This window comes from Chlorocebus sabaeus, chromosome 22, assembly GCF_047675955.1.
Source record: "Chlorocebus sabaeus isolate Y175 chromosome 22, mChlSab1.0.hap1, whole genome shotgun sequence".
Classification (NCBI taxonomy): Eukaryota; Metazoa; Chordata; class Mammalia; order Primates; family Cercopithecidae; genus Chlorocebus; species Chlorocebus sabaeus.
In genome coordinates, this window is record NC_132925.1 from 42047502 (window position 1) to 42066364 (window position 18863).

General features: G+C 38.9%; 2 protein-coding genes across 2 annotated transcripts in view; both read right to left on the reverse strand.

Annotated features, from left to right (window-relative positions):
• Nucleotides 1-451: 451 nt before the first annotated feature.
• Nucleotides 452-5590, reverse strand: WDR5B (WD repeat domain 5B). Its single transcript, XM_073009762.1, has one exon. The coding sequence runs from the start codon at nucleotides 5023-5025 to the stop codon at nucleotides 4033-4035; it is 993 nt and encodes a 330-aa protein (XP_072865863.1). The 5' UTR covers nucleotides 5026-5590; the 3' UTR covers nucleotides 452-4032.
• Nucleotides 5591-9391: 3801 nt separating this feature from the next.
• The window catches only part of KPNA1 (karyopherin subunit alpha 1), a 100371-nt gene continuing 90899 nt past the window's right edge, over nucleotides 9392-18863 (reverse strand). Inside the window, exons 13-14 of the mRNA XM_007985606.3 lie at nucleotides 14936-15114; nucleotides 9392-14574 (exon numbers count right to left, since the gene is read on the reverse strand). Of these exons, the coding sequence (XP_007983797.1) occupies nucleotides 14387-14574; nucleotides 14936-15114 (367 nt within the window). The 3' untranslated portion in view covers nucleotides 9392-14386. The remainder of the gene's footprint in view (nucleotides 14575-14935; nucleotides 15115-18863) is intronic.

Here is an 18863-nt window from a genome sequence, read left to right on the forward strand (position 1 = left end):
AGGTAACTCTTATTTAATAATTGCCTCAAAGTGCATTGTGCTGTGCCGAATTTATAAAATAAACGGTATCATAGGTATGTATGTATATGAAAAACAGTATATGCAGGGTTGGGTACTATCCACAGTTTCAGGCATCTGGGGATATATTCCAAGACTTTAACAAGCTTGAACTTAGAAAAGAAAGCTTGTCTGAGAGAGGAAGCAGCTATGAAGGCCAAAACAGAGTAGCAGAGGTATCCGTGTTGGCTGGATTTTGAAAATCCAGGAATTATGTTGCAACGAGCCTGTATTAAAAAGGATGTGGTATGAGGATCCATTTCATAAAGTATGGAATATATCCCCAGAGGGTAAGGGATGACTACTATATACAGCCATGCCAACATGCTGGTTCTCAGAGAGTTATAAGAGAGATTAAAAATACATGCAGCTGTTTGGGCACTTTTTTCCCAAATAAAAATACCCAGTAAAATGTAACATACTACCCATAACTTGATAATCTATCTGAGGATGTTTATGATGTCTGTCCATATACTTTATTTTAATTTGGCCTTAGCTTCTTTGTAGGTATCAAGTTATCACTTGCAAATTTATTATCAAAAAGCATAGTTTCTTGTACATTTTAGAAAATTAGTTTCTCTTATTTTGAGACACCTACACCAATGTTTTAAATATGGATAAATTTTAATGCGGAACTTCTTTTAAAAATAAGTAATCCTCTTCATAGAGCAATACAACAAAAATGTGTTGTATCTTGGAGATTTACATTATAAACGTAGTAACATTGATGAGATTTAGTTTCATGAAACCCTTTTTTTTTTTTTTTTGAGACAGTCTTGCTCTGTCACCCAGGCTAGAGTGCAGGGCATGATCTCAGCTCACTGCAACCTCCGTCTCTCGCGTTCAAGCGATTCTTTGTGCCTCAGCTCCTCAGTAGCTGGCATTAGAGGTATGCACCACCACATCCAGCTAATTTTTGTATTTTTCATAGAGACAGGGGTCTCACCATGTTGGCCAGGCTGGTCTCAAACTCAGACCTCAGGTGATCCGCCTCCCTCAGCCTCCCAAAGTGCTGGGATTACAGGCATGAGCCGTGGTGCCTGGCCAAACGTTCTTATTACAAATATTTCATTAAACTAAAGCTCACAACTGTTACTATGCATCAGGAATTTACGCAGTCATTTCTCCTTTGTGTCATTCTCCTATTTGATAATGTATAGTGACTATCTCTTTATGGGTTATATACCAGTTTCTTGGCCAGAATTCAAGATCTGCCCCTAACCCTATTTCTCCCAATACCCTCACATACCAGCCTTATAGCACTCATCCCCTACTAGTAACTCTGATATCTCATATTCCTCAGAATGTATCAAGCATACAAAATTTAATGAGCACTACTATAAGGTACCATAAACTACAAAAGAGGACAGTTTTGCCCTTGTTGCTTTCAGTTAAATTATTGTACTACTTTTTGCTTAATTTCTAGATTTTTTTTGCATGTTTATCATGTCTCCATAGGTAAAGTGGGCAGAAATATTTTTCTACTTTATATTTCCTGTAAGTGCTATTTGAATAAAGTTAATATATGAGGTTATGGTTACTTTTTAATCATCACTATAGTTTTGGGAATTTATTACTAAAATTTATCAAAGCAGGCAAGGAATGAAGTTGTATCCTTCACTGTCATTCAAACATTACTTGAGTCCCTTTCCTATACAAAAAAGCCAAAGAATACAATACAGAGACATACTTCCTGATTCCACAGAATTCATAATCTGGAAACACAGCCCATGAAAGCATTTCAATACAAACTGGTAAATAATAGGGACAGGAAAACCTAACTCAGCTGTCAGCTGTGATTACAGGCAGGCAGGCAGTGGATGGTTCCATCAGTGATTTCTTTCTTTTTTTGAGTCTCCCTCTCTCGCCCAGGTTGAAGTGCAATGGTGCTATCTCGGCTCACTGCAACTTCCGCCTCCCTGCAAGCTCCGCCTCCCGGGTTCAGGCCGTTCTCCTGCCTCAGCCTCCCTAGTAGCTGGGACTACAGGCACCTGCAACCATGCCCGGCTAATTTTTTGTATTTTTTAGTAGAGACGGGGTTTCACCGTGTTAGCCAGGACGGTCTTGATCTCCTAACCTCGTGATCCGCCCACTTCGGCCTCCCAAAGTGCTGGGATTATAGGCATGAGCCACCGCGCCCGGCCCCATCAGTGATTTCTGAACTGAGTTTGAAGCATAGGCAGGAATTAGTAGATCAGACACATAACCAAGAAGAGTAGTCTTCATCAGACGTTTAGCTTGCCTGAAAATCACAAGCACAATCTAAAAAGGTAGTGAAAGGTCCTTCAGAAACACCATTTATAATGTTGTTCTGGTTTTTTTCTTGAAAAAAACTAAATTTTTAGACTCTTAGAATGAACCTAACCTTGGCGTGTTTTTCTGGTTTTTATTCTATGGACCATTTCATATCTCATCACACAGGATATTACCAAAAGTGTGCAGGTAGCATCTGGCATGTCTTTCCAATCCTCCACCACCATCCCAGGCTTATGCACTTGTTCATCTGATCTCCCAAACCAGAAACCCTGGAATTATTCCAAATTCCCTTGCTCCCCTCTTTTAATCAATCATCCTGTCCTGTCAATTTCTAAATATTTCTCAAATACACTGATCCTCTAGGAAAGTCACTGAGAGGAATGGGAAATTGTCCAGTGATAGACAAATGAAATTAATAATAGGCCTCAAGATTAGAAGTCAGTTTTTAAAGAAGATATACAAGTGGCCAACAAACACACACAAAATATGCTCAACATTACTAATCATCAGAGGAATGCAAAATATAACCACAATAAGATACTCTCTTAAACCAGTTAGAATGGCTATTATTAAAAAGTCAAAAAATGGCTGGGTACAATGGCTCATGTCTGTAATCCCAGCAATTTGGGAGGCCGAGGCAGGTGGATCAACTGAGGCCAGGAGTTCGAGATCAGCCTCGAACATGGTGAAACCCTGTCTCTACTAAAAATACAAACATTAGCCAGACATGGTGGCACACCTCTAATCCTAGCTACTTGGGACGTTGAGACATGAGAATTGCTTGAACCCAGGAGGCAGAGGTTGCAGTGAGCCAAGATTGTGCCACTGCACTCCAGCCTGGGCAACAGAGTGAGATTCTGTCTCAAACAGTCACGGCAAGGATGCAGAGTAAAGGCAGAGCTTATACACTTGGGAGGAATGTACATTTGTACAACCTCTATAGAAAACAGTATGGAGATTTTCAACTAAAATAAAACTACCATTCGATCCAGCAATCCCATTAGTAGGTATCTACCCAAAGGAAATTATATTTAAAAATCACTGGCACTCATAGGTTTATCGCAGCACTATTCGTAATAGCAAAGTTATGGAACGACCCTAAGTGTCCATCAAGAGATGATTGGATAAAGAAAATGTGGTGTGTATACTTATATACATACACACACGCACATACACACCACGGAATACTACTTAACCATAAAAAAAGAATGAAATCTTGTCTTCTGCAACAACATGGACGCACCTGGAGGCCATTAAGTGAAATAATAATAAAGTCAAAAATCACATGTTTTCATAAGTGGGAGATAAACAATATGTACACATGGACATGGAGAGCAGAATCATAGACACTAGAGCCTTCAAAGGTGGGAGGGGGGCGAGAGATGGGAAAGTATTTACTGGGTACAATGTATACTATTTGGGTGAGGGTATACTAAGACCAGATTTCACCACTACGCAATATATCCCTGTAAAAAAAGTTTCATGGATATAAATCTATAAAGATTACAAAAAGTTTCTCAAAAAAGATTGGTAGTCAGAAGCTCTGAGTTCTAGATGTGCTTTTTCAACTATCTCATTTTGTAAATGTAGTATATGAATCTCAAAATTTAACAATCGATAATTTTTAAAATACAAAACTGCCAAAATTAAAACAAACCATCTTTTTAAATATCTAAGATTTTTGGCCAACTTGGCTCTACTACTTGATTTCCAAAAGGATTAGTGGTTACTTATCCACAGTTTAATTGTTTTATCATTTTCTAACGCTGCTGATGCGATGAGGTTTTCTGTAGGATGACAAGCTGCTGAGATCACGACATCTGTATGGCCTTGTAATTTCTGTACAATCTCTTTAGTCTGAAGGTTCCAAATGTAAACCAGGTTATCCTCGGAACCAGACACAATCCACTTTCCACCAGTAACTGAAAAATTGGCAAATATGCAATATTTCTCATTCTTATGACCGGTGTATGTTTTCAGGCACCTGCCTCTGCTATAATCCCATAGTTTAAGAGTGTTGTCCAAAGTTGCAGTGAGAATGTATTTACCATTTGGAGAAAATCTTACAAAAGAGATAGGAGGGTTATCATCATCAACGAGCGTTTTTAAACACTGACCTGATGCAGCATCCCAGATTCTACAGAGGCCATCATAGCTACCTGACACTATCAAGGACCCACTACAATTAAAATGAACAGCAGAAACTGGATCAGAATGAGCAGACAAAGTCTTGAGACACTTTCCTGTTTTCACCTCCCATATTTTCACAGTCTCATCAAAAGATCCTGAGATTATAAGGTTGGATGGCGGATTGAAGTTACAACAAAATACATAATTACTGTGCCCCTTCAGTGTTTTCAAACATTTTCCAGATCTCACATCCCATAATTTTAGAGTTTTATCATCTGAGGCAGAAACAAGACGATTGGAATCTGATGACCAGGCAACATCCGATATTTCCAAATTATGACCATAGAGTGTTTTCTCATATTTTCCATCATACGCTCCCCAAATTATGATTAGCCTGTCAGCAGAAGAACTTGCTAGCCATTCTCCATTAGGACTAAACTTAACTGATGACACTGCTTCCGTGTGTCCCACGAGAGTACATCTGAGAACATAGTTTGGGTTTTTAGGCACTTCCTTGCTCTGACTGGCCGATGAGGAGAGGGCCAACTGTGCTCTGGCGTCTCCTGACTCCTTTGTTGCCATGGCTCTGAAGCTCCAAGTTAGCAGGTGTGCTAGACGTCCAGTCCTGAACAAGGCAGTCCAGTACTTTGGCTTTCTGTCCAACAAAATGAAGATAAACGCACTGGATTTAAAAAGTACGGTTCTGAAAGCTTAAAGGTTCTGGACAGTCTTTAAACTGTGAGATATACGGAATCAGCAGCACGGCTTGGACTTCAGTTTTTCATCGTTTTGTTAAGTACTTGAGAAATACTGTTAGAAGGATCCTGTGCGCTGTCAGCAAGTAGGACACAAATGTTCGGCATTCTGTTAACATGTAAAGCCTTCAAAGCAGGGGTGACGCGAGGGGCGCTCTCTACAGAAAGTATTCTTTCACTACCGCCCCCTTCCCCAGGTCGAAATGTTTCAGAATGCTGAGCAACCCTACCAGTCAGACTAGGTAACTGAAGATGAATGAACCGCCGCTTTTAGCGGATTTCAGAAGCTAAAAGCCTACGAAGCCACCGAAACTGGAAATTCTGACCCGCCGGCTACTTTTTTCAGCGCTTACCAGCAGGTGCGCACTGCCGCGTCAATCGCCAACAAAGCCGGAAAAGCAGCCTGGCGCATGTGCAAAGGAAGTCCCTCCTACTACCGAGCCAAGATGACCAATGGGAGACGGCCATCTGCGCCTGCGCAAAAAAGTTGCAGATGTTCATTTCCGGTCCTTTTCGCCCCGCCCTTCAAATGCGAAAGGGACTGCCCCGTTGGGTGAGTGCATTAGCTGGACATGGTTTGTGCGAGACCTGACTGGCCACTGTGGGGAGCAGTGGATCGTTACTTCAAAGACCGTTTCTTTTTGGAAATTGTCACAGAGAAGGACTACATTTGCTTATGCCTACCTTAGCTGCAGGCGTAGGCCGACACTTGACGCGTAAACTGCCTAAATGGCAGCTAACGTAGATCCACCCAAACGCCGGAAACGGGGGAAGCTCCTGCTTTGCGTGGGTTCCGCTCCCTCCTGTTTGTTGCGGTGTGGAGCCTGGTGGCGTGTGTGGCGATGGAGTCACAGGGTGGCGGACAGAATTTATACCAGACTGTAAAATTCCTGGTTTACGTTTCCCCTGTAAAAGTTTCGTAAAGCTTAAGAAACAGGTCTTTTGGGGGCCTTTAAAAGCTGGTGTTCTACTGGGAGTAACGAGCAGACGTTTTAGCACGTACGGTTTAAGCTTCCACAGAGAAGTCGGGATCTCAAAGTTGCTTGAAACAGAAAAGGACAAAGAGGTTGGTGGAATAAGGTAATAGATGGGTAAGGTTACTCTTAAGGAGGCTTTAGAGAGTTTTCCCCAGTTTTAGGAGATGATTAAGAATGAAAGTATAAAATATACATGCTATTGAAGTTACAACAGAAGACATAATTACTGTACCCCTTCAGTGTTTTGAAACATTTTCCAGATCTCACATCCCATAATTTTAGAGTTTTATCATTTGAGGCGGAAACAAGACGACTGGAATCTGATAACCAGACACTTTTAAACAATAGGTTTACCAAAAAACTGGAAGCCCTACTAGTTTCTCCAACCTGTAGTTGCTCGATAAAGAGTGCCCGAGGCCGAGCACTCACGCCTGTAATCCCAGCACTTTGGGAGGCCCAGTCGGGCGGGACACTTAAGGTCAGGTGTTCCAGACCAGCCTGGCCAACATGGCGCATCCGTCTCTACTAAAAATAGTGATGGCGCACGCCTGTAGTCCCAGCTACTCAGGAGGCTGAGGTGGGAGAATCGCATGAACCAGGAGGTGGAGGTTGCAGTGAGCTGAGATCCCACCAACGCACTCCAGCCTGGGCGACAGAGTGAGACTCCGTCTGAGGGGGGAAAAAAAAAAAAAAAATGCCCAAGAGAAGCAGAAAAAGCGTGGCTTAAAAGATTTTACCGCTGGCCGGTCACGATGCAAATGTCTCGTCAGCGTCAAGAATTTAAAAGCACTTGGAAACAAAGGGTCTCCTATTGTATACTTATTAGGGATAATTGAAAGTCTTTGCCTTTATAAGGCAGAACAGGCACCCTTAGGTCACCTGTAATAAACCGACTATAGTTAAAACATCATTACTTTAAGACCCCACCAGTCTAGGGGGAAATTTAAACAAGAATGGACAAATACTTTAGTCTTAGCTAGTGCATATTAACTGTATAAACACAGTGAGGTAGTCCTCAGAATGAGGACTCAAATGGTTTATTTCTATACATTAAATTACAACTGTTTTTAGCTATTAAGGTCTCCATGGACCTCCCCTTGTTAACACTTTTAGAACTTTTTTTTTCTTTCAGCATTATCTTAAAGTTCAGTTCTAACTAAACCCTGCTGCTGCTTTTCTCTTCCCATTAGCCTGGATTAGTGATTTTGCTGAGAAGTTTAGAAACTGCACCAATTGAAAACATGGTGGCAGGCGCCTGTAATCCCAGCTACTCCGGGGGCTGAGGCAGGAGAATCGCTTGAACCCAGGAGGCGGAGGTTGCAGTGAGCCTAGATTAAGCCATCACACTCCAGCCTGAGGAACAAGAGCGAGACTTAATCTCAAAAACACAAAAAACAACCAACCAACTTTGTAGAGACGGAGTTTCACTACATTGCCCAGGTTGGCCAAGCAAAATTTCTTACATGGTCTCATTAACAGTTTCTATTTCTGCTGCCCTTAATCTTTACCATTTAGGTGATTTGGAAGTTTCCTCACTATAAAAATCAACTAGGTTTCTTTAAATTTCCCATAGACATCTTAGAAATGAAAGTCTCTTAATATAGTTTAAAGGTGTTTCCCTTGCCCCTCAGTATTGTAAATATCTAAACAGATGTGTTGCCACAAATGGGGCAATTTTTTAATTTAAAAACAATTTTTTGTGTGTGTTGGACCAAACCGTGGTGTGGGAGTGATTGCCACATTAAGGAATGTCTCAACTTCCTTCATAGCAATTCTTGACTACCAAATCCAGTCTCAATATCAAGCATTAATAGAACTATCTATACACCTAGTTGCTTAAGACCATTAGCCAATGTATGAAAATCTAGTTGGGCTAAATATGGAGTGGCCACATAACATCATCTAAACTAGGACATTTTTAAAAGTGAAAGGGGGCAGTAAAATAATTCACAGGTGTTAGTTGATCTCCAAATGTAAACTCTGGGGCTGTGCCCAGCAAACTACTACTTTTGACTTCCCAAGAGGACACTCTTCATAATCATAACTTAATCTTACAACATTGTACACTCTAGTAGTTTACACCTCAGCCTGAGAAGGTCTCTCTCAAACCTGGTCCCATCCTCTCACCACCCACTATGGTCTTTTGAGTTTCTGTTTTCTCCTTACCCATCACTGTATCTTAATAATGCCAGGCCCAAGTGGTGGGTAAAGCAGTGATCCTTATTGAGGACTCCCAGTGAACTCCATTGGCCTTCTGCAGGTTAAGTGGATATGAATGAAGGATTAAATGAGTAATTTTACTTTCTGCAAAAAGCAATCATAGAAATGACTATATTAATTTAAAATGAGAGAAAACGACTCCTTCAAAATGCAAGTGAAATGGGGCAACAATCATTCAAGCTATCTTTAATAAACCTGTAAACCCACTGTTTTTGGAGGCTGGAGTGCACTGGCGCAATCTCGGCTCACTGCAACCTCCACCTCCCAGATTCAAGCGATTCTCCTGCCTCAACCTCTTGAGTAGCTGGGATTGCGTGTGGCACGATGGCTAATTTTTATTTCTAGTATAGACGGGGTGTCGCCATGTTGGCCACGCTGGCCTCGAACTCCTGACCTCAAGTGATTTGCCTGCCTTGGCTTCCCAAAGTGCTGGGATTACAGGCATGAGCCACCACATCCGGCCATAAACTCAGTAACTTTGTACAATAGATACAACAATGTAGTCTGCAGAAACTAAGGCTATGTTTTGCCTCAAATGTTGTTTTCAGAAAAAAATACTTGGTCAGTGGAATCTCTTCAACAAAATAGAAAGCAGCAGTCATGGAGTGAAGAAATAAATCATCTTTGTTTCTACTCATCTGTCACTTATGTGATACACACAAGATGTAAAAAGGAAAAATCTGTTTAATAGCCTAAGGCAACCAGCAGCTTCCACACTGGTTGGATACTAATAAATTTTTTTCTTTACTGTCAAATATACCCATCAGCTTTTCTAAAACACTTTGTTTTTAAACACCAGACCTCTGCTATGACAATGTTTGATTTTGTAAACTTCAGGTCAAATCATGTCTTCTGAAAAGTAACTGTATATAAAACACATGTTAAGACACTTGCTTAAGATGTTAATCCTGGTTTCAAATAACAGCATAAAGGAATTCCTTTGAATTTTCTTTTGTAGTCAAGCACCCTTTACTAACATCACAAAGATGCATGCAATTCCTTCATTTAGTATTTATTGAATGTCTACTATGTGCAAGGCACTCACCCATGGCCTGACAGACCACATTCAAGTACAAAGAATCATTAGAGCCATTCCAAATCTAAGTGTCAGAACACTTTGAAGCAGGATGTAGAGTGGTCAGAATGACTTGAGGTAAAGCTGAAATACTCAACAACCAGTACATTAAAAGGCGATTTTAATTTTTGTCATTCCTTGGGATATTCCTTTAGGAAGAAGTAGACTGTATAAAATTCACATCCATGGCACTGCTTCCTGAGGCAGTAATTCTTCAAAGCCTTTCCTTCTGTGTCAGTACCTTCCACATTTGTGTGTTTGAATGGATCCGTCTGTTTAGCCATTATGTTACTAAACTCGAAATCATTTGCACAAAAACAAAAACAACCTGTTACTATACTTGTCTGGTCATACAGAATTTTAGCACCACACAAGAGGAAAGATGTTTGGCTTGAGAGGGCCTAAACTCCAGTCTGTGTAACCTAAAACCAACTTAAGTCTGATTTCGTCATTTTAAGGGTGCTGATGGTGAGGAAGAGTCAGGAAGAATGGTCCAACAAAAAAGGCTGGCCCAGCTGTGGCTGCCAAGTCTAGTTCTGGGAGTTGCTGGGCACGGAACTATTGCGTGGCCACTGCTTTCTTCAAGACACAGAATTTGCAGGGCTCTTCCCCTCCCTTGGACAGCCATCTAAGTGTTGTAACCTTCGGGCAAAGTAGTTTCTCCCAAGTCTTCACTTTGTCATCTATAATATAGTGATAATTATCAAAGAACATTTGGAAGATTACATGAGAAAAAAGGAAGGCCCTTAGCCAGGTATCTGGTGTACAACAGATGATCAAATAAAGACAAGTTACCTTAATTTGACCTATAGGGAAAACACTCTAGGACTTTGTTTACCCTTAGTTGAAAACAGAATGGAACACTACTTTTCTTTCTTCTTACCCCAAGTTCCAGATGTATTTTATGTCCAGTAGCAATTTGATATTTTAAATTAGCATATAAATATTTGCTTTATCACATGTTCTGATGTCCTGGTATCCGTTGTTATAACCTGTATATAACCTGTAATCCCAAAGTGCTGCGATTACAGGCATGAGCCACCACGTCTGGCCATAAACCCAGTAATTTTGTACGATAGATAAAACATTTTATGGAATATTCTTGATGACAGCCAACTTACTGTAGGAGTCACATTTGACCTTTGATAATTTTTTTAAATTACTTTAACTTCTGATGACAGGAAAAGGTAGACCAAAATATTTCCCAACCTGGCAGATATATATTTAATCTATTCACCTCACAACACAGAGAAATGGTCATACTGAGATGGATAAAAATTCAGATTTGAGACTTCCATGTATATAGGCATACCTGTCTGCAAATGCCACCATTTTGGAATGTAGGACTTAGCATACAGTATGGAAGCTGAAAGCAAACAATGCCGGTTTCTTAAAGTGAATCCCTTTTCTTCACTGAACATCATCCTTCGACACCACAATTTCCAATATACTTAAAAACCATCAACCCCTAAAAAGTTATAATGATTTGCCTATTGATACAAAAGTTTTCACAAAACTAGCAAGAAAGAAAAACCCCTTGACTCCAGGAAAACCTTTTCATAACGCATCCCCAAGCTAGGGGATTAAATCGCTGAAATGTTTATTTAGAACTACAGAAGTAAATTCAAAGTTGCCTGTGGGTAGACGTACAATAGAAGATTTGGTTGACAAAGTCTGGTTTATAAAATATACTTACATATTGTTTCTTAGGCAAAATTCGGCAGCAATCTGGAATAATTCAGATTTTTTATGAGATAATTGCCAATCTTTTTATCTGTGACGATAATGCCGAAAATGACTCAGAGCCAATAACCTTCATCTGGCATATGGAAGAAACAATCCTAGGGCAATAGAGTTTTCAAAAGCAGAACTAACAAAGATAAGCGTTTAAAAGGGTCTTGAACAATTACAGGAACATGAAACGAAGTGTTCCACAGAGAACTCTGTCCCCTAAAATCTCTTTCTTCTATCATCTACCTTACCCAGAAATTCTCAATCCAACCACATCTACCTGCTGGTCCATCAGATACCAGATGCCTTTACATCAAAATTCTCTTAATGCTTTTTTCCCCCACTGAAGTTCTCATTACAAGTAATATAGATTGGAAGTTTGGAGGATGGGCGGGAATAAAAAGGAAAGGTAAAACAAAGCCACTTTCCCCAATCCATATATAAAACTACAAAAGAGTTTTCCTGTATTGAAATTAACATGCTTTTGTAATGAGCAACGCCTTAGTGGTAGCGTATTCAGTGAATTTAAGTTAACAGAATCTGAGAGGCAAAGAACTAAAAACAGGATTTACAGTTACCCCTTGCAATGTCATTTCTATTACCAAAAAGGCTGCTTCAGTACCAACAAGTTCCAACACATCTGAGTTACGCTATTTAACTTTTAGCCAATTCCAACTTTGATACTTTAAGAAAAAATTTTATTGTTAAAAAAAAAAACTTAGATCTTATAGTTCATGAACTTCTAGGACAAGATAAATTCCTCTGTTTTAGACACAAAATAGATCACGTCAGTTAAATAGACTTTGTTTTAATTCATTCACTGAAACATCTCGCAACTGCTAGCAAAAATTCTGAATGCACACTACTCTTCCTAATGTGGGGAGACAACTGTGTGCTTTGTATTTTTCCCACTCAAATTGGCATATAAAATGAAATTATTTTAACTATCCAATGGAAGGTACATAATTTAAAACATCCTATAGAAATGACATGTTACTAGTAATTTACAATTTAAAAAAACAGCCACAAAAAAGTCAAAGCTAAAACAAGATTTTTACTATGAATCAGTGCTTCTATTATCCTTCTGAAAGAAGTTATATTTTAATGTGATGTAAAGGCAACATTGAAATTTCTTCTTTAAATTAACCACCTAATTTATCCCTAAAATTACAAAGAACCAAAGTCTTTTACAGGTCAAGTGCAGTAAACTAAAATGTTCTCTCAGCACAAAGCAGCACTAGAAAAAGTAACAGTTATAGATGGGAGTTGTCTAGTTTTGCAGTGGCTGCTCCATCAATAACAAACAGACATCAGACGGTATCCATCCCAGAGCACAGACACTACTACAGACTAGATGCGAAGAATGCGTCACACTCTTGGCTGATAAATGTCCTTTGTCTTTGACTCTTTCTAGTTTGAAGTGGATTTTTTAAAAGTTTAAATCAGGTCACATAAGTTGGCTGCTTAAATAACATGATGAGGTATGAAAGCTCTGAATATCCCTTACATTCAGCAGGATTTACCAGAGATGTATAATAGCTTGTCAGGGGCAACTTCCAAATAGTTTTTACACTTTGGGGTTATAATGAATTCTAGAAGAGGACAAGTCTAAAAAGGTTTAAAAGGGTATGCTCTGAAACAGAGGTGAGCAACCTTTTCCTTCAGAATTCACTTGAACAGCGCATCAACAAAAAAATCTTCTCTGGTAGTGTATCCCAACATTGAGTCAAGATGGCCAACTAGCACCGAGAAGTCGTATTGAACTCATTTGCAGTTCTCTTGGCAATTAAGCGTATTTTTTTCATTCCAGTCCAAGCACAAATGTGGATCACTGAACACAGTACTGGAAGCGCCATTTGCAGGTACAGATTGCAGTCATCATTAAATGAGCCAGAAGGCAGATACTGTTTTTATTTTTCTGGAGGGGAAGGGGAAGCGGCACAGTACTAGCAGGAGATGAAATAAAATGATTAGGGAACAATGAGGTTATAAGATCACTGTTCTTATTTGGGTTAAGCAAGTCACGTCGAGAAGATGGTTATTTTTTTCAGATAAGGACACTACATTAAAGAAATCGTGTGCAGCATGAAAACATTAGAATCGAGCTGCACCTAAGAAAAAAATCCCAAAGTTACTTTCAAAAGTATGTGTTATCTGCCAGTCACAGAGGGGAAAAGCACCTAGGGTGAACTGCAATTTTTTAATGAGGACCTTGATCAGGACCACAAAGCCTGAAACATTTGTTTTAATGCAGAAACACAGCCTCTAGTTACACTGATTGCATTTGGGAAAATTGGAGGGTTTTTTCTTCCTTAGTTTTTTAAATTAAATTATAGGATATGGTTTTGATTACTAAGTATTCGAAATCCTCATACCAGCAATAGAAATGAACCACTTCCAAATCCTAAGACACAAAAGACCAAAGAGAAGCAAAAGCAATACAAATTAATATGTGCCCCTCTCCTTTCTGCTCTAAGGGAATCTGCAAACCAGTATCATATTTAAGAGTCAAAGTGTTAATTCTTCAGCATTCCTGACAACTAGAAAGCACATTCACTGAAGGCTGAAGGTGAGGGAGTGGATGGTTTAACTTTAATATCTGAAGAATGGCGCCAATAGAGGAAAGAAAACCATCCAATCTCAGTAAGGTTTAATGCAAATCTGGCTAGAAAAAGCCACCAGGTAATCCAAGGGTTCACTGTGGAAGAACTCATGAAAAGTACTCTGAAGTATACACAACAGGTCTAAACTTCTCCCTTGTCGTAAGTAGTTGTGTAAAATTCAAGATAAAGATTTAGTCTCATCTTTTAATGTCAGTTTTTTCCCCCATGTTAAAGGGAATGAGGAGTCCTCCTCTTTTATTCCCCCACAAGAAAAAGGGAGCCACATTAATACTTGTATATTCCCATAACTCTAATGTAAGTGCGGATCTTCAAAGCCTAGGGATTTTTCCATAAGAGAGTGGGCCGTTCTGGTTACCCTTTTATTAGAAGGGTATTCCACCACAGAGAGCCGGAGGTTTTCCAGATGTGTGTAAGAGAGCAGGTGCGCAAGGCAAGCAAATGAGCGCAAACAGTATTATGGAAAACATTTGAGAAGTTAGCTCCATGAGGACTGTGGGCTCCACAAGAGGACTCGACTGGGTAGCCTGGTCTGACACAGGAACGTGAAAGCAGAGTATTGCTTCAAAGCTGGAAACCTTCCATAGGAGCCTCACACTGTTGGAAGATGTACTGCTGCTGGTTAAGGTCAACCTGGGGTGCAATGCTGCTGTCTTCATCTTCGGTCCCGAAGTAATGCTCAATAAGATCAAAGGCCTTTTGGTAGATCTCCTGGTTTTCATGACTCTGTAAGAACTCAATTTTATCCAGACCTAAAATGGAGAATAAAGGAAAATCTTTATTGAAAACTTCAATAAATATTGGAAATTCCATAACTATATATTCCCAAACTATATTTTGTCATATATCTCTGTTCTTGATGTAAAGAAAGATTATTTGTATCTCATAAGTATTTTATAATAGCACAGAAATGACTGCTGGGATTACATCTGAAAGCTAATATTATAAACTGACATCTTAAATACATATGCAAGCAACATCCAGTCTGCAGAAGCAGCAATTTCCCTAACAGTCCTTTTCATCCAGTGCCTAGCAGCAGTATTGTTTTTATTGAACTCTATCTATGACCCAATTAATTCTTTGCCATAAACTTCTTCAACCAAAGCATCTTACCATAAGCTTCTTCAATCAAAGCACAGTAAGGGTTAATGCCAGTGCCATTCCTTTTGGCTTCCTGTTCTCCAAGCCTCAGGATATTTTCCAAGCCATTTAGGGCAACCTGTACAATCTTAGAGTCCATGACCGTGAGGAGATCACAGAGCGGCTTGATACAACCCAGTTCTACTAGGTACCTAAATACAAAGAATAATGTAGTCAAACAAAACTTTAAATTTTGTTAAATTTTTGAAATTAGTGAACAAGTCATCCTCAACCTTACTGCAAAGACTTAAAAAAAAAAAAAAAAAAGGCACTCTTTCAACCATACAAGCTATACCTTTTCACAAAAACAAAACACCCTCTAAATAAATTATCCCAAACCAGTTCTCTGGCACCTTTCTCCATTCTTTTCCCTTCACAATTTATGCATTCCAAAAACAGGAACACTCACCTATTAAAACTTTGAAATGAGCAACTCATCAAAATAGTATAATTTTGAGTAATTTCATCTTTGTTTCCATAGAAAGCCATACCTCCCAAAACATGACACTCTTGGTGCTAAAAGCCAGCACAAGCCTGATAGGCCAAATCTTTCAAACATGATTCGAATTTTAGTAAAGTAAGTTGTGGGAAGAATAAACAAATGTCAGAGGACTCTAGAGCTGGTATTTTTCCTTTAATTCAAGCAGAATGTATAATCATATGTAATCAAGATTAATCATACTTGAACTGCAGAGACATGATTACATTCACAATAAATAGTCATGTCATTTTTTATCATTCTGGTTTCTCAAGTTGAGTAGAGAGAGGCAGGGATAATGAATCCAGTTGCATTCTGTGGATGGGTAAGGTCATTATGAAACTTACTGCTAGTGCTAATCTATTTCTCTCTCGCATGCTGCTTTTTTGTGTGGGGGAGGAAGAATTCAAAAATATATAAAAATAAATCTCTAGCCAAACAAGAAAAAAAGGAGAAAAGACAAAATTACTAATATCATGAAAGAGAATCATCATTTGATCTCATGGATAGTAAAAGGATAATAAAGGAATACTACAAACAACTCTATGCTGACACATTTGATCATTCAGATAATAAAATGAACAATTTCTTGAAAGACACAAACCACCAAAACTCAATCATGGAGAAATGAATGATGTGAACAGGCTTACATGTATTAAATAAATTGAATCATTAAATAATAACTTCCCAGAATAGAAAACACCAGGATGAGGGTTTCACTGGTGAATTCTGGCAAACATTTAAAGACAAAACGATACTAGTATTCTACCATCTCTTCCAGAAAACAAACAGTGGGGATACTTCCTAAGTCAATCTATGAGGCCAGCACTTCCCCAATACCAAAATTAAATAAAGACATTATAAGAAAGGAAAATTACAGACTAATATGTCTCATGAACATGAATGCAAAAATCCTCAACAAAACATTATCAAATCAAATCCAAGAATGTGTATGAAGAATTATATACCAAGTGGATTTATTCCAAATATGCCAGGCTGATCTGTCATTTTAAAAAAATGAATCAATGTAATCAACTTATGATAACTTCAACAGATGCAAAAAAGCATTTAACAAAATCCAATGCCCATTCATGATAAAAACTCAGCAAACAGGCCAGGCGTGGTGGCTCACGCCTGTAATCCCAACTCTTCGGGAGGCAGACGCAGGTGGATCACCTGAGGTCAGGAGTTCAAGACTAGTCTAGTACACATGATGAAACCCCATCTCTACTAAAAACACAAAAATCAGCCAGACGTGGTGGCGGGCACCTGTATTCCCAGCTACTTGGGAGGCTGAGGCAGAATCGCTTGAACCCAGGAGGCAGAGGATGCAGTGAGCTGAGATCGTACCACTGCACTCCAGCCTGGGCGACAAAAGCAAAATTCAGTCTCAATAAATAAACAAACAAGCAAACAACCCAGAAAACAAAGAGACAGAACTTCCTTAAGAGATTCTTTGACAGAATCTCAACAAAGAACATACAGTTAACATTATACTTAATGATGAGAAAGACTGGTAATAAAGCAAGGATGTACTCTCTCACCACTCCTATTCAACAGTGCACTGGAAGTCCCATATAATGCAGTAAGAAAAGGGAATAAAAAGTATACAGATTAGGAAGGAAGAAATTAAGACTGTCTTTCTTTTCAGATGACATCATTATGTAGAAGGCCCCAAAGAATTTATTTAGAAGGTTGTACGATACAAGGTTACTAACAATTCAATTACCATCCTATATTCCAGTAATTAACAATTGGAATTTGAAATTTAAAAGACAGTATCTCAATCCCAGTACTTTGGGAAGCCAAGGCAGGCGGATCTCAAGGTCAGGAGTTCAAGACCAGCCTGGCCAACATGGGGAATCCCTGTCTCTACTAAAAAAAAAAAAAAAAAAAAAAAAATTAGCTGGGCATGGTGGTGGGCGTCTGTAATCCCAGCTACTCAGTAGGCTGAGGCAGGAGAATCGCTTCAAACTGGAAGGCGGAGGTTGCAGTGAGTCAAGATCGTGCCACTGAACTCCAGCCTGGGAGAAAGAGCGAAACTCTGTCTCATAAAAAAAAAAAAAAAAAAAAAAAAAAAAAAAAAGACAATATCTCATTTACATCAGCATAAAAAAAGTGTAAATCTAATAAAATATGTACAACAGGGTATATATGAGGAAAACTACAAAATTGATGATCTAAAAAAAAAAAAAATGGAGAAATATTCCATGCTCATGGACAAGACAACTCAATATTGTTAAGATGGCAATTCTTCCCAACTTGATCTACGGATTCAATGTGATACTCCCAGACAAAATCCCAACAATAGATACCCACAAACTGATTCTAAAGTTTATATGGGAAGGCAAAAGGCCCAGAATAGTCAATACAATACTGAAGAACAAAGTTGGAGGAACGACTTACTATAATCTAATCAAGACAGTGTGGTATTGGTGAAAGGACAAACAAAAAAACCAATGGAACAAAATAGAGGGCCCAGACATTCACAATACTTGAATGTTTGTTCCCCTGATGGTATCCTAGATGCCATTTAGGCTTTCTTTTCTTCTCTTTTCTCTTCCCTACCTCCCTCCCTCCTTCCTTCCTCTCTTTTCTTTTGTTTCTTTTCCTTCCTTCCTCCCTCCCTCCCTTTCTCTTTCTCTCTCTCTCTCTCTCTCTTTCTTTCTTGTATGTCTGACTGGGTTATTTCAAAAGACCTATCTTTAAGTTTAATAATTCTTTCTTCTGCGTGATCTAATACACTGCTGAAGGTCTCAACTGTATTTTTACTTCACTCATTAAATTCTTTAGTGCTGGGAATCCTTTTGTATGTCATTATTGCTTTTTAAATTGTGTGGTGGTAGGATGGTAGGAGATGCTCATAATAACTTTTGTTTTGTAAATATGTATTCTTTGATTTAACCCACCACCACTACTACTACCATCATTCACGGATTCACAAAAAATTGGGTAATAATTATACTTGTTTTTATTAATCTTTCTTACATTTATGTATAGCTCACATCTGTTTCAATGTTTAATATTAGAAGGTTTAGGGGTCTATATTTTGAAGGTTGGTGATGTTTCCTTGACCAGAAATATCATGTAGTAACTCAACTGATTTATATTAATTAGCCTATGGTAAAATTGGTTTTGATATACAATGTTTCCCTTAAAGTTTCCTGGAACCTATCAATGATATTAAGTGAGGACTTCCTATACTGAACTAGCAGAGTGTGTGTGTGTGTGTGTGTGTGTGTGTGTGTTTGGTTTCTCAGATAAACTGCAAATTCATGCACGCACACACAAAAAAAGAATAGAGGGCCCAGAAACATACCCACACAAAAACAGTCAACTGATCTTTAACAGAAGAGCAAAGGCAATTTAGTGGAGAAGGGATTCCACCTTTTCAACAGTGCTAAAACAACTGAACATCCATAC

Bases quoted from the DNA above. Each gene is read 5' to 3' on its own strand.
- WDR5B (XM_073009762.1), bottom strand. From the start codon at position 5,025: ATGGCAACAAAGGAGTCAGGAGACGCCAGAGCACAGTTGGCCCTCTCC.